Source organism: Falco biarmicus, chromosome 8 (assembly GCF_023638135.1).
Source record: "Falco biarmicus isolate bFalBia1 chromosome 8, bFalBia1.pri, whole genome shotgun sequence".
In the NCBI taxonomy this organism is placed as follows: Eukaryota; Metazoa; Chordata; class Aves; order Falconiformes; family Falconidae; genus Falco; species Falco biarmicus.
The window spans coordinates 65,219,043-65,235,119 of NC_079295.1; the positions used below are offsets into that span (position 1 = coordinate 65,219,043).

The 16,077-nt window shown below is 50.4% G+C and overlaps 1 protein-coding gene across 6 annotated transcripts in view; it reads right to left on the bottom strand.

Annotated features, from left to right (window-relative positions):
- The window catches only part of TCERG1 (transcription elongation regulator 1), a 34,881-nt gene extending 25,841 nt beyond the window's left edge, over nucleotides 1-9,040 (bottom strand). For 3 of the 6 annotated variants that reach the window (XM_056348595.1, XM_056348594.1, XM_056348592.1), the window contains exons 1-5: nucleotides 8,884-9,040; nucleotides 7,528-7,753; nucleotides 3,578-3,730; nucleotides 3,125-3,374; nucleotides 208-450 (exon numbers count right to left, since the gene is read on the bottom strand). In XM_056348595.1, the coding sequence (XP_056204570.1) occupies nucleotides 208-450; nucleotides 3,125-3,374; nucleotides 3,578-3,730; nucleotides 7,528-7,753; nucleotides 8,884-8,969 (958 nt within the window). In that variant the 5' untranslated portion in view covers nucleotides 8,970-9,040. Of the gene's footprint in view, nucleotides 1-207; nucleotides 451-3,124; nucleotides 3,375-3,577; nucleotides 3,731-7,527; nucleotides 7,754-8,248; nucleotides 8,341-8,883 lie in introns of all 6 variants that reach the window. The other 3 variants (XM_056348598.1, XM_056348597.1, XM_056348596.1) reach the window with 2 other exon arrangements.
- Nucleotides 9,041-16,077: the final 7,037 nt, after the last annotated feature.

The following is a 16,077-nucleotide window of genomic DNA, read 5'->3' on the forward strand; positions in this document are numbered from 1 at the left end:
TCTGATACATTATATCAAAGAACTAGAAGTCAAAAAATTTTATGTTCTTTGTTAATTAAAAAGTCTGTCTGCTAACCCTGAATTCTTTCAAAAATACTCTGAGTGGAGAGGATTCAGGCAAGTTCCGTACACAGTGGACACATGAGTGCAAACAAATTGACAACATGGACATGTAGCGGACAAGACAATTACAGTTTGCCAATTTACCTGGAAGTGGAATAGGCATGCCAGGAAGGGGGACACGAAATGGAGGTACCATTACTGGTGGAAAAGCAGGAATTGCTGCAGTTGGTTGAGGTACTGCATGAGGAACTGCAGGAGGCAATGTCTGTGGGACTGGCTGGGGTACAGTCTGCACAGGTGTAGCAGAAGGAGCAGAGGTTGAAACACTGACTGATGGTGTGGCAACTGAAACACCCGAACTCGGGGTCTGGTCTTGTGTGGTAGGTGCTGATAAAAAAAAACAAAGAACACCTTGTATCTTAGACACTACAATATATTTGCTGTAAACATACTGGCACTCTGTTTCCCAACAGACGTTATATAAGCAGATACGCTTAGATATAATCAGCAGGAAGACACTCTTGGACAAAAAAACCCTTTGCCTTCTCTGTAACATTAAATATTCACAAAGAAAGTCAATTTCATATGTTACTTTGTCCCATTCTTTAAGCCTAACAAGTCTCTATAGCAGTAGAAAGGGTGTATCAAAGGACAAATACAGCCCAAAATAAAATTCTACTCTGCATCCCTGTTCAGAGAAACAGAAAGGGAACATTACAGAGTTTCAAGTGGAAAAAGGCTGTTCTTACGGTAAATGAAACAGGTTCTGTTTTCTAACAATAATGCCAGCAGCACAACCATCTGTCTAAAACTACATTTACTAAGCTGTGATTCAAGAATAGAAAAATGTCAAATAAAAAAAATGTGTAAATAAGCAAGGTAAAGGAAAGTACTTGTTCAGAAGCTGCAAAAACTTTCTTGGTCTTCAGTGCCTCCCAGTGGGGAAATACACTACTAGCATTCAATTCCATAATCCTTGCAGCATGACAGAAATCAGCACTTAAGTGAAAATAGTGTTATATATTAAAGCACTAGCAAACAGAACTCGAGACACAACTGATTAAACTCATTGACCAGCCTTGCAAATTTACATTGTAAGATTTGGTGGAAAGGAGAAGGATCTGTTGTAAAAATGAGCTAATTAAAAAAACCCAAACAAACACCACACCAACTTATGACCATATTACATATGGGCATACTGTGCATTCAATATTTAGTGACTACCAGAAGCACTCCCAATAACATACCAGTATCAGTGTATCTAAATAAAGATTTTTGATCTGTTGTTAAGTGTTTCAGAAAGGGTAAAAGTTCTTACTGCTGCCTAAAATTTAGGGAAACAGAGCAGACAGTCAGCATGTAATTTGTTTTAAGACCTAAGTCAAATCAGTACCAGACAAAAATGAGACTCAGCCAGAAGTCCCAGGGGTTTTTTACAGGCCAAGTCTGAGAGTTACCAAATTGTTTTAAATGATAAAATTTTTATCACCGAGGCACAGACACCAACAGTAACAGTTCTTGAAAGCAAAGACAAAGTTTAGCAGGTAGAACAGGTAGAAGAGGAACAGATTCTCAGCATTTGATATTAGGATATTTAACTTCAGAGAAGATGCATAAAGTACTATTCCAAAAGTAGGATCAGTTCTTAAAAGGCCTGGCATTAGGCAAGAAGCTAACACTCACCTCCTACCTGATTCTTGTTACTCAGCAAAATGGTTAGAATAGACTATATTTCAACACAGCTGAACACAGTACTAGTTACCTTTCAAATTAAATAAAAGCCACAAAATGCTTTCAGCAATACAAATTATTTGCTACTCTAATGATCTGTCCTCCCTCTGGTGTTAACTGAAAGCATAATTTGAGGGTTACCTAAATCTGACTCCCTTTCATACACACATCTGAAGTTTGGGTTAAATGGTGAGTTAAGCTTGACTTGTCTCACCTGTTACAGGAAAAAGACGAAGTAATTCTAGAAGAAGCAACTACACACTACAGCTGGAGTTAGAACAGTGCAGCAATTCCTCATCTTCTGCACACTCTTTAGCCTGACTCAGCACACACATTTTTGCCAGCGCAGCTACAATGATCAAGACTGTCAAACAATAGGATTCCTGATCAGCATAAACGTTGTGCTTTCAGTAGCCCTGTGCGTAGACAGTAACTCTGACCAAACACTTCCTTAACGAGCACACCTTGCTGCCTTCATGCTAGCTGATCGTATTCATTGTTTGCTGCTGACACACTGATGTGCAAATAGGTCTACAGTGCATAACATACATCTCTATATAGATGCTCTGCACTGCAGGCACTTTATTAGCATATATATGGCAAAGTATGGTATAAATCATGCTATTTATATTATATGCAGATACTATGTTTAAACATGCATTATGTGCATGCTGCATAAATTCAGTCCCCTTTCCTCCTGAGGTTCCCTCAGTTGGAAAACCCTTAAAATCAAAGGCCCACCCACATCAATGGCAGTACTCTTCAGCCTACAATTCAAAGGTCACGAGTGAAAAATAATGGCTTCAAAGACTTCCTTTTTCCTCTTTTGTGCAACTCCAGCAAATGGGAACTTATAAGGCTTAGTCAGAATAACAACGCTCTATTAATACACCAGAAGAAGCTCTATTCTGCAATCAACCAATTCTCTGCAGCCCAGGAGTAGCACTCAAAAGATTGAGCCTCTTAGAGCAATAGATGCCATTTTGGAAACAAAGAGGAAATGGCTACAGCTGTGATTGCTACTCCAGATTAACTTTTCTTAAAAAATACTTTAAAAAACCATTTAGCTTTATCTATAGTCAAAAGGAAATGGATGCATAATAGCTTTGAGATGATGTGATAACAGCAGAAGAAAAATATACAAAGACCTTTCAGATTGGGGGGAAAAAAAATTGCATGCAAGGTTCTTCTGGATTAAATACTGCACTTTAAACTCATACTCCACTTTATGCTGAAACAGCTTCCTCCTGGATACCAAGTTTTTGCTGCAGTAATACCCCAATGCAGGAGCCCCACCACTGTAAAACTTGAGAAACCCTCAGTTACTCACTGGAAATTGTCTGTGAAACTGAAGTGGCTGTGGTTGTAGTAGAGGTTGTGGAGGACTGAGTACTTGAGGACGTGGAGGGAGATGCTGCAGATGCAGGACTACTGGTGGTTGGTGTGGAGGCACCTACTGCTTGGGCCTGGGCTTGGGCCTGTGCAGCCAGCATCGGTGTCAGCTCCGACTGCTGAATAACTTTGACCCCATCTGGCTTAGTCCACGCAGACTCACGTGTGCGCGCGTTATAGAAATAGACCTACAATTTAAGAATGTCAACATCAAACAACTGCATATCTGGAGGAGGAGCATTTATAAATGGTCCGGTTCCTCCTGTTTTAAAAAATAGGAAGAGAAGAGGCAAAAGCATAGGATTTTACCACACTGCCAGACTGGGTATGACAACATACTCATAACAGCAGTAAACACCCATTACTTTATTGTTTCTAGTAACCATCTTACCTTGCCATCTGGAGTTTTGTTTTCTACCCATATCTCTTCAGCTGGGGGCATTGCTGGTGTCCCAGGGGCAGTGACAGGCGGCATTCCTGGGGGGAACATCATACCAGGAGGCGGTGGCATGCTACCCATGGGAGGAGGCATAAATGGTGGTCTCTATAAAGGCATATAATAACGATGATGATGATTATAATAATGATAATTAATTTATAACAATTGTTATAAAAATTGTTATTAAAAATATTTTTAAATAACAATTTTCTATCAGAGTTTTCCTTTATTAGAGCACCAACAGGCAGTACAACTATAGTAAGATTAACTCTGTCTTGAGAGCTTTTTTAACAACCTAATGCTACCAGCTCAGAGAATGCGCTTCCTGACAAGCCACCACCTATGGCAGAACAGCTGCAGTAAGCATTTAGCTTCTGAGATGCTAACGTAAACACAAAGCGTCAAAAAAAGTGGCACAAAAGGAAGTGAGGTGAAAGAAAATTCCTCTCCTGAAAAGGAGAAAATTTCCCAGTGCAAGAAAGAATGGAAGACCCGTTCCTGAATAACTGCCACTCAGACAGGCCCAGCTGTGAATCAAATCTACTGCTAAACAGCTATACAGTGACCCTCCCAGTGAAGAAATATGAAAAAAAATTAAATTACAAGTAAGCTTCCGATTTGTTAGCATAGCAGAGCAGCAGATTTCACTACAATCCATTATACTTCTCAATTTCCCATTAACTCAAATTCTAAATAGTGCTAATTAAAAAAAATTATCAAATTAATTTTTGTTATCACATCATAAGAAATCCAGAACTGCCCTGCACATCACTGTAACCTGAAAGCCTGAATGCATGCTTTCTAATTCGAAATTCTTTTATTCTACATGTTTATCCAGTCTGCTCTGAAATTTCCTGTGCATAACAAGTACAGTGAATACTTCCCTGTAAAAAGAGTCAAGAAAACACACCAAGTTCTTTAACTTATTCTGCATACACCTACAGCTGACCTAATTATCTCCATCACTCCAGCTCTAACTGAACTTGTGATTCCAAAGATTTCCTCTTCACAAAGGCAATGCCAAGACAGCTCACTGGTAAAAGCCTTCAAGCTCTGTACTCATGACTGACAGGCCCGAGAGTGAAACGCACACATGCAGCCAGACCTGGGCTTTGCTGAAGCCAGGATGTGCACAGGAAATCCAGTGTCACAGCGACTGGGTGGCTTGGTATGACATGCCACAAACACAGACCCTGAGCTGCACCCCTGCACTGAGAACTGGAGCGCTACCCTTGGCAGTTTTCAGTGTGTGCCGTGTCCTTGGTTTCTGTCTGCTTTCGGCTTCTTTTAGAAGTTTCCCCAAGATCAGAATTTCTGATGTAAGAGTGGTATTTTAAACTGCTTTTAAAATTAATGTACCAACTCTGATTTTTGTTAAATACTATTATAAAGGAAGTCACGAGTATATGGACAGAATTCAAAACAAACAAAAAAGCCATTAAGGTAACTATAGCCTTTCTTTCCTTCCTTATTTCTTCTCCACAGCTCCTCCATCTGGCCACAAGGTGATCCTTCACTGCTCTACAACCTGTAAGAAGAATGCAGTATAGCTCACTTCCTGCCTGCTGTCTCTGCTTTCCCAAAAAAGAGGAGTTAGATGGTTCCAGGGCAGTCCTGGGAGCGAGGAGGGGATGCCAGCTGTACAGCCAGGGTAGCCAGATCGCCCTTCAGCTCCATTCCAAGCACACCCTCTCCCCTTGTTTCTACCACAGGATCTTTCAACATCCTATCTCCCCTTGCACCAGAAGCAGGGTGAGAAGCTAAAAACATTCGATGCAAAGCAGAGCACAGTGCTGATGTGGCATGAAAAATTCAGACATGCTTGGCACATGGATTCCATGTATGGCAACAAGTTGTACAAGACATGCTTGCTGCATGGCATGATAAAACAGGTATGATGTAAACAGCTGAGAGCTGAAGCCCATCCCACATATAAATAAAACACAAAAATCAAGGAGACAGCTAGGCTTGGGGCTTCAAATTAACTCAGGCTGATTCTTGAAACTACAGGAAGGAAGCAAGGTCCTGTTCTCCCCCCTCAGTCTGAGTTCTGCTGCACACCCCGACACTCTTCATTGCTTTCAAGGTAGTGCATGGGCACATGAACATTAACACCAAGAGGTAAAATGGGATCAAAAAGCACCAGAAGAAAGGTGCAGCAGGTGGAAATAGCCTTAAATAAACTTAAGCTGAGCATGAAAACATACCATAGAACAAGGCCCCTAGTACCGAATGACAGGAAGAGAAAAAGATGACATTCAGTGAGGTGAGTGGGGCTGTCCACATCCCTCAGATTTAGTTAGTCTTCAGTTCCACAGGACTGACGTTCAGCTGAGAACATTTCAATGAAATGAACAGCCACCTCACACCTCCCTGAACAGTTCAAGTTCTAACAACACACTTTATGTTTGAGAAGATAGAGAGAAAACTGGAAAAGATGCACCAGTTTCTTTTTGAACTCTTGTGCTCAGGACGACAATGGCCCACAAAATTAGGCTAGTTTGATGAAGTCAAATTTCAGATGAAACCCAGCCTAAGTTCTTCTTCCTGCTCTCACTGCTGCTTTGCTTCCTCTCCTGCCACTCTCTCCACTTCAAAGCTGTCTACAGAGCTATACAGTGAACCAATTTGCATTAAGAGCAACATGGAAAAAAGCTCCCATAGCCCTGCTGCCAAAAAACATATGCAAGGCAGGGCCTAAAATACCACAAAATAACCCGTGTCAACACATTCTCTTTCCACCTTGCCCACGTCCCTACATTTTAAAATAAATTTCACAGTACTGAAGTTTTCACTATTCTATTACGAATAGTGGATTTAAACCATTATTTATAAGCCACATAGTACTATTCATCTCCTTCCAGGCCTGCCTGCAGTCCCACATAGTAATCACACTGCCCTAATAGCACTGTACTCCTACAATGCTATTAAAGCAACACATTTCTTATTCACAAATGTATTGTACATTTCAAACCATCTGAGTCTCTGAAAAGAAGGCAAAAGAGCTTAAACATACCTCACCATGAAATGCAGACACAATTCTACCTTACTTGAGCCCATACTACCCCTGTAGGTGCTAGGAACATTCTAAGTCTTTAGAAAAACTAAAACATGACAATAATATACGTAAAGTGAAAAGCATTCTATCTCTTCCAAGAGTAAACTTATGTTAGGGCAAGGGTCACCTGCAGCTGCTCCAGTCAAACACTGAGCCTGCTCTTAAGTTTTTTTTCCAAACGTTAAATTTTTCTTTGTCTGTGTGTTGACAACTTCTGGTACATCACTAACACCACACCCTCCTGAACATAGCACTGAAACAAAACACACCTTGACACTGATTATATGCCTGCCTCTCAATATTGCTATCTGCCCACTAACCAATCCCTCAGTGATCCATAATAATAAACCACCACAGCAGTGGCAGGTGTGGCTCATGCTGGAATCCAGATGGAATTCAGCTGCACCTTCTCTCTCAGTCTCTGTGCACATCCACCGTTACCTCACTGAGTGAATACAGGCAGAATTAAGACAACCCTAGAAGGCTGATGTGTACTTCAAGTGCCTGTTCTGAAGCATTCCGAAATCTGAGCGCAGCAGAATACTGCATTCTGCACGGCCACAGGGCACCAACACGAGGTCAGGTTTTAGCAAAGACTCTGTTGGTAAGCGCATCCTAACCATGTAATTGATTAATTTAGCCCCAAGGAGCTAAACAGGAGTGCATTTACATGCCACAGGTATGCATTAGTCTTATAATACCACACACAAGCCTTCTGTTTTTGTTGTGCCCTGCTACTTTTTTCATTCATTTTAACGTTTTGTCTCATTTCCACATGTGAAATTAAACAAACCAAATCCCTAAATCCCAACTCCACAAACCAAGAGGATGCCCCATCCTTTACCTGTAAATGTGGAGGTCCCATTGGGGGAGGAATCCCTCCTGGAGGTGGCATTGGAGGCATGTTTGGATCAAATGGAGGACGTCCAAAAGGGGGGCGAGGTGGCGGAGGAGGACCTCGCATCATACCAAAAGGTGGAGGTGGTCGCATGAGAGGTGGTGGGCCTCTCATGACTGCGTTTGGTGGGGGAGCTGGGCCACGAAATCTCAGTGCTTGCTGCTGAGCCATTCTGTGGATAAGGCCAGAAGGAAACAAAGGTTATTTTCATTTGCTGCTTAGCTGCAGGAAAATCAATTCTTAAAATAAACAAGGAAAAATCAGAAGGGTGCAGAAAAAAATGCCAAGTTTGAATAAAGTTAAGCGTGCAACTACTTCAATAGTTTCTTCTTCACAATTCAAGTTTACTAGTCCTCAACTTTGAATTTTCACTCATGGAAACGAATAACCTAGAGCTGGGATCAGGGCAGGCAGGCACTGCAGAAGTGCATCCAGATCTACCAAAGCTCTTTCAAAATGACCTGCAACTCCCAACTCCTGACTGCACATACACCCTAGCCTTCTCAGTAACGGCTGTCAATCGTGCTTTAATTATTCTGTACCACAAGTGTCTGTCAGGGCTACCTACAGCAGGATGTGAACTCTGGCCGTCGTGCTAAACCCGCTGTGCCACCCAACCCTCTACTAGGGGAGCCCTGGAAACATATATATAGAAAAAAACGTTCACCTTTGGAACCAACAAACGCTCTTCTGCTGCTCTCAGGAAAACAATTTTGCCCACCATTTAGTGCCAGTGCAATACCAATGTTGGCATGATGACTCAAAATTGAAAAAAACAAAGGTTATGAGAAGGTGAACGGCGACACACCCGCAGCTCAACACCCGGGCGGCGGGGCAGCCCCGCTCCTGCTAACCTGCCCTGCATTAGGCGCGGGGGCTCTGGGGCAGGCGCTGCCCGCCGGCCGCGGGCAAGGCGGACTCCACCGGGCACCCCCGCCGCCGCCCCCCGGCGGCCTGGCCCCAGGCCCGAGTGCAGAGCTCTGTCAGGTGGTCCTGGCCCGGCGGGGAGAGCCCAGCCGCCCCCCGCGGGGCCCGGCCCGGCGCCGGCCGCACGCGGGGAGAGAAAATGGAGGCGGCGAGACCGGCTCCCGCCGGGCCGCCCGCCCCGGCCCGGCCCCGCCCACCGGCCGCGCCCAGGCCCGGGCCCCCAGCCCGCTCCCCCGCCGCCGCCGCCGCCGGCCGCGCGCCGGGCGCAGGCCGGGCCCGCGGGCGGCACCACCGGAAGGCCGCGGCGGGCGCAGGCCGGGCCAGGCCGCGGCCCACCCGCCAGAGTGCGCCCCCACACCCGCCGCCGCGCGGTACCTGAGCTCGCTGCCGTACCGCTCCGCCGCCGCCTCCCCCTCACCACCGCCGGCCCCCGCGCCACCGCCGCCGCCCCGCTCCGCCATCGCCGCCTCGCAGCGCCGCCGAGCCTAGCCGCTGCCGCCCCGGCCAGGCCCCGCCGCGTCCCATTGGCTGCCCCCCACGCCCGTCAGCGCGCGCGGGGGCGTGTGCGCCCTGCGATTGGTTGCCACGCCCGCCGACTTTGAATGGGGGACGCCAGGCGCGCCGGGATTGGCTGCGCGCGGGTGTCCCGCTTCGCTGGCGGCGCGGGTCACGTGAGGCGTGACCCGGGGAGAGGACCGGAACTGGCCTCACGCAAGGCGGAACAGGCCGTGGGGAAAGAAGGGACGGGATCTACATCCAATCAGCAGGCGGAACCCCGAGCACCAATCACATCCCGCAGGCGGCTGCGCGCTGCCAACCAGAACAGCCGGATCGGAAGAGTCCCGCCCCGCCCACATGGGCGGAGTTCGGGCAGCAGCCAATGGCGGGGCGCGAGGGTGGGGCAACCCTCGGGGACACAGTTACCGAGCGGCAGCCAATGAGCCGGCACGGAGCGGGTAGGCGGCGGCCAATGGGGAGCTGGCGCGAGCTCTGTCCCAGCGTCCCGCGGGCGGCGGGGTGTGCAATCGGCCTGGCGCGGCGGCCGGTCAGCGGACAGCTGTCGGTTTCAGCCCGCCTCCCCCTCCGCCTCCTCCTTGTCCTGCCCCCGCTTCAGCTGCGGCCCCAGCTCCGGCCTAGGTCCTGCCCCTGTCGTGGCCCTGCTCCGGCCTCAGATGCGGCCCAGGCCTTGGCCTTGCGGCTGGCGGGGCCCGGCGGGACGGGGGCGCCTGCCCGGCCGGCAGAACCGCGGAACAGAGGCGGTGTGACAGCTGCCCGCCCAGCGCCTGTCCCCGCAGCCCAGTGGTGCGGTCAGGGCCTGATGGTGCCTGGCTCTGCCCAGCCTGCTCCCCGCTGGCGGCGGTGCCGACGCCCCGCGCCAGAGGTGTCATCCATGCGGGCGAGCGGCTGGGCCACAAGGTGTTTGGGGAGCCACACGGGCTGGGCCCTGGCAGAGCGTGGCCCCTCTCACCTGCTGCCAGCACCTCAGGGGAGCTGGAGGGCTGCCCCCATGGCTGCATCGGTTTTAGAAAGGAATAAAAAGGAACAGAGAGTGTGCACCAGGTGCTGGAGGCAGAAGTGGCTCAGAACATGCTGTGGCAGCGGGAGAAGGCAGCATGAGGCAGCTGGTGGCCTGATGCAGGCTACAGGGCCCCACACCCACCTCCCCAGAGGCCAGAGGGGTGCTGAAGGCAGCTGTGTGCCTGCTCCCTGCACCAAGGGGACATCTCCTGTGCTGGAGGCTTCAGGGCTGGCCCCAGCTGGGACAGAGATGCAGAGTGTGGGTGGCTGTTGCTGCCTCCCTCTGCCCCCATTAGCACCACCTTGATAACGGGACACTGCAGCTGCATCCTGCTCTGCCTCGTGATCCCCGAGTCCCTAATTGAGATAACTGCTGGCAAAAATCCTAATGTAGACACGGCTGCACTGGCAGAAGCTCCTTGAAGATGCAATTTTGCCAGTAAAGCCTTGTTTTGATTGGGGTAGCTCATTTCTCCTGCTGTAGTTTGATTTACCGTAATGGCACATGGTTGCATTTGTAGTAAAAAAACCTGCCAGTGTGCCGGGCATGCGTGGAGCTGCTGCTGGGGCTCCCTGGCCAGGGCAGGCAGCCAAGTCTGCAGAAAGCTGCTAGATCTTGCCCAAGCCCTGCCCAGGCCCCAGAGTTCCCCTGGGAAACCAGCAGCTCTGCGGTGTGCTGCAGGGGCTTGGCTGGGGCAGTGAGACCCTTGTGTGGGAGCTGCTGGCCTGGGCCATCTCCTCCCTGAAGCCAGTGGAAGGGGCTTGGGTGCAGGCTGTGGCAAACAAAGCCACCGGTAGACATTGGGGTGACATGGCTCATGAGGGTGGAGGGCTGGGATGGAGCCGAGAGGCATGAAGTTCGTGGCTAGTCCCTGCTGCTGCACTGCCCCAAGGTGCCCCGTGGACTTGGAAATGAGGGCTCATGCTGTGCTGTGTTTACTGTGGGGCTCAAGGAGACATGAGCAGATCCCTGCTGCCCTGGGGAGATGGCGAGCCCCATCAGGGTGGGAGAGGACCCCTGGGGAGGTGCCAGCAGGGGGTCCAGGTCTGCAGCCGTTGCTGGCAGGCAGCATCAATGGGTTCCCCTGAGACATGGCCCTTGGGACATGTTACAGGTGGGTAACAAGCTGAGGACCCATTATATCCAAGTAACATACGTGAGAAGTTGTGCAGTCAGTGAAGGAAATGCACTTCCAGTTCAGACACCCAGTCCTGTGTTTCTTTTATGGCTCCTGTAATTGAAACACTTGACACACACGGGAAAATAGGTATTGCTGTGAAACACTTGCCAGCCCTGACTCATCAGGTGAGGGCTGAGAAAACTAAATTTACAGATAAAGCCTGCAATAGCCTGCTGCAGGAACTGGGAGCTCAGCTGTGGCGCTGATGTTGCATTTGAGCTGTAATGAGACATAAAATATTCTGTTGGAAGGCCTCATGCAGCTGAGTTACACGTTACAAAAGAAAAAGCCCTGAACAACAGGGAAGCAGATCTTTCCCCCCACAAGGCTGCATTTTGTGTGCCAAGGGACATTGCCACCTCTCCCGGCTGCGGGGAGGATGCCAGAAGCCCCCACTGAGCTATTTGGTCTTTCCATCTCTAACTGCTTTGATTTTGTGATCCCCCTTTTCCCATTCCTCTCTTTGTGTCAAAAAAGCTGTCAAATAATAAAAATAATCAGAATTACTGAGGGACCTTTTGGTGGTGCTGTGATAAAGAGACTTTCACATACTTTGATTTTGCTGCTTGGGTTTTTTATTCATTCTGTTTTGCTGGAAGTTGCTGCTGCTGTGAGGACTTTTTGACAGTTGAGCAGGCGGCTGGGGCTCCCCAGGCCTGTATGCCCCATTCCATGTTCCCAGCATGGCCTGGCCACGAGCCCAGGTGGCGGCAGCTCCAGAAGCCAGGGGTCCTCCCCATTGCCTTGGCCCCTCCAAGGAGCCATGGGAAGGAGCTGGGGGTGACCTTGGCTGGCTCTGCCCAACCGGCGAGATGTGGAGAGCCTGGCTCTGCTCTCTGTGTGCAGGGGAGATGGAGCCGGGAGTCCCCACCCTGCCTCCCCCTCGCCAGTGCCGCCAGTGATCAGAGCTTTCTGACAGCAGGAGATTAAAACAGGTTTTGGACATGATAGCTTAGATCCTCCCCAAACAGTGGAGCTGTCTGTCTTCCACTAGTGCCTTTCATCCCCCTTTTCATCTTCATGTTTCAGGATTGTCTCAATAATTTATTAATTACAGGCTGGCAGATAGAGGCATCTGCAAGGCCCTTTCCCATGTTCGGGGAGAGCTGTCCCCGTTCCACATCCCCCCTTACTGCTCAGCTTTATTTTCTCAAAACATTTCAGCCAGTAATTCTCAGACTGCAGCTTTTTCAGGAGCAATTAATTGTGAGCTGCAAAATGCAAGTAATTTTCAAAAATTTGATGGCAGCTACCTGTCCAGCAGGATGTGGCTTTTGGAAATAGTACAGTTTATTGCACTAATATGTACTTTCCCTTAGATTTCATTAAAAATCTGAACTCTAATAACACAGTTCGCTGTTTGTAGGGACACCCTCACTAATTAACCAGCAGATAAGTCTCCAGGAGTGCAGATACGAGGGGGGACTGATGAGCCACAGCCCCTGGATGCACTCAGGCAGCACCAAGGCTGCTGCAGACCAGGACCTTGCTGGTACTAGCTCATCTATCTGGGCAGAAAGTCTCGGCGCTGCTGCTGGGCTGGTGGCAGCACTGGCCGTGCTGCGTGGGGGAACGGGGCTGCAGCAGGCACTGGCTCGGGGTATAGATCCCTTCGGGGGAAAGCCCAAACATAAACCAACTGCAGCGCTTCTGCGGGCTGTGATGGTGCTGAGATCTGTTAGGCAAGCTGGGTTCTTTGGGAAAGCTGGTGGCCAGGGTGCCCGCAGCAGCCTGGGTTCCCCACTCCCTGGCTCGGAAGCTGCTGGCTCTGTCTGCCACAGAACAGCACAGCACGGCTGCCGCTGCCAAGAAAGAGCATTCTCCACGGAGAATTTGAATCTGCAAACCTTTCCAAATATTTAGATCTCTGTAATTTGAAAAGGACTGTTTCTTACATGGTCTGACTTCTCTGCCAGGCATAAGGAAAGGATGCTTGAAATTTCCAGTTTTGGATACTGCCGCTCAAATCTGCTCAGTTTCCCAAGCTTCCTAGGTTCAAAGCGAGCGGCCTTTTTCTTCCTCATTGCAGCTATGTGACACGAGATGATTTTCAGCACTTTGGTTTCCTCTGGCAGAGAGTGTCACAGCCCTCAAGCTGCGGTGGGCTCCCACGAGGGCTGGCACCCCACACTGCCACTGAGAAGTGCCTCCCATCTGTGGAGCCACAATCAACTGTTTGGTTGTGCAGGCTCGCAGCTGCTGACATCTTGTCATTCTTTTTTAATTTTTTTCAGATTTCAGGTTGAAGTGTGATGCCGAATTAAAAATTTTGCCCTGGGCTGTCTGCAGGGCCTCTTGGCTGCTGCAGTGCCGGCATCTGCCAGGGAGACCCCCAGGTCCCGTGTCAGAGGGCAGCAGCCCCGGGCGGCAGTGGGGGGATCCCACTAGTGCGGGTGAAGGCGGCACTTTCTTTCCCAGCTCCCTGCTCAGCCTGGCATGTCACCGCTGCCTGGGGCAGGTCCATGGGGAGGGAAGGTCCCTGTAGGGTCTGCTCGACTTCAGCCTGTCCCGGCTGCCAGCAGTCAGCGAGCAAAAGCACGGCACAGCTTTGGCAAAGGGGAATGCCGCACTGGCTCTGGGCATCCCTTGAAGATGCTTTTCCCCAGGAAGGGCAGATCTCCCAACGCCACAGGCAGCCACTGCAGCACCACCCTTGGCCAGCACCCTCAGCAACCCAGACACGTCCAGTATGGGGTGAACTGGTGGGGCTGGGAGGTGTGCAGGCTCACGGGGAGGGAGAAGGGAGCAGCCACCCACACACCACCTCCATCCGAGCCCTGGGGCCCCATCTTGCAGCCCTGTGGGGGCCAGTGGGGGCTCCCTGGGGGCTTGGCTATGGCTATGGCAGACCTTGCTGTGTAGGGTAAGATAAACAGAAAGGTCTTAGACTGTAGTTCTGATCGGGGTCTGGTCCTCACTGTTTCAGTAACATGTCCATTTTTTCTGCTGGTATATTTTTTTACATAGAATAGCGATGCTTAAAATGGTAATTGGCTTCACTCTGGCTAACTGCATTTCACAGCATACCTATCTGTAGAACAATCTTCATATTTTCTGACTGCTAGGCTATTAAACTAAGGGCAGAAAAAAGAATTTATGGTTGTGCTTTTCTGTGAGGTTTAAATAATTATTGGTTTTGGAAACCATACTTTGGAAATGCAGAGGAAGGAGTGGTCCTATGGAAGCCTGGGGAGCCAGCAATGGGGTGACTAGCCCCTCGATGCCCACACTGGTGGTACCTGCCACACTGCACTGTGCTGCACTGCATTGCACCGCACTGCATTGCACCGCACTGCATTGCACCGTGGCACACCACTTGCTGCCCACCCCTCTTGTTTCTGCAGCCCTGAAAGGAGATGGTGTTGTTGCAACCCTTCGGTAACCCTGTGATGGGGCTCCAGAGGGGGGTTTTGGGGCTGAAATGGTAGGGCTGGCCACCCACCTCCCCAGGTGCAGCATGTGCTCGAGGTGCCTGTGCACTGGCTGTGCCCCTGTGTGTGCTGGGCTGGGGCTGGCCCATGCCGGCGGCCGTGGGGAGGCACTGGCCAGGTGCTGTAGGGGAGCAGAGGGGTCTGGGTGTTGTCAACCCCATCTGTCACATCAGCTGCCAAATGGCATGATGCATTAGGCCCCAATCTGGGCTAATGCTTTTCCTGCATTTATATGAAAAAATCCTGTTTTTTCTGTATGAGGGAAGTCCATAGATTCTTCCCAACATGGCGAAGAGGGCTGTGGAGCTTAGCTGTGGCAAGGGCTACAGAGACAGGCAGGGGTCCATGGCAGTGCCCAGAGCCAGCCAGAGCAGAGGGTTTTGCTCAAACTCGAGCTTGTTTGGAGCTTGTAGATGGAGTATAGCTAACAAAGCCAAACCCAGCCTCTCCGCTTGCTGTTTGCAGCACGATCATCTCTTGCAGCTCCTTGGCCAGGAGGGACTGTGCCCAGACCGTGCCACCCCAGCATGCGAGGCCTTCTGAAAGCACTTGAGCCCCTGACTCTGTCAGCTGCCCACCACTGCGGACCCGGGAGCTGGGTCTGGCTGGGGACGGCACGCTCAGCCCCGTCCCGAAATTCTGGGGCACCCAGGGAAACGTCTCCTGCCTGAAACCAGCCACAGAGCTGACACTAATAGAAAAAGACCATTAAAAAGCTCTGTGATACTCTGTTCTCCTGCTTCTGGTCCCTCTTTCCCTTTGTTGCTGCTGGCATTTTATGAATTATTGATGTGCCTAGGTGCTGCTGCTCTCCCGTTTCCTCTGCTGCTGCTTCTGCTGCCGCAGCCGTACCGGACCCACACTGTCCCGGGGCCAGGCTGCCATCAGGCGATGCCCTGGGAGGTGGCAGGAGGGGCTCAGTCTCCAGCGTGTCCCCACCGCCGAGCAGCTCAGTCCCCGTGCTGGGCTGCAGACCTGGGCTCCTGGTTGGCACTGGTGGGGGCTTTACACAGATGTAGAGATGCCCTGTGTGCTTCTCTGCTCATATGAGGCTCTTCTCCAGCTCCTGACCATAACTTCTACTCGTCCCCAGGTCCCTTCTCCAGCCCACACCGTCAGGGGCTTCTACAGGCTGTCCCAGCTCTCTCCCTCAAAGCACAGGACCCGTGGTACAAGGCATACTGTGCAGGGCTCATGTTGCAGATGTGATTTGGCAGAGCCTGCTGACTGGGGGCTGCTCGACCCCAGATGTGCCCATACAAAGCCCCATACCAGTGTCACCCCAAGAGAGTGGGGTCGGGGTGGCTGTGGGGAATCACCACAGGGTCAGCTAAGGGGACAGCCCAGTGACGGCTCCATGTCCCTTCCTGGTGGGAAACGCAGGTGGGGGTGGCTGTGCGCCAGCCTTGTGTAAGTGCGCGTGACAGGGTATCAGGGAA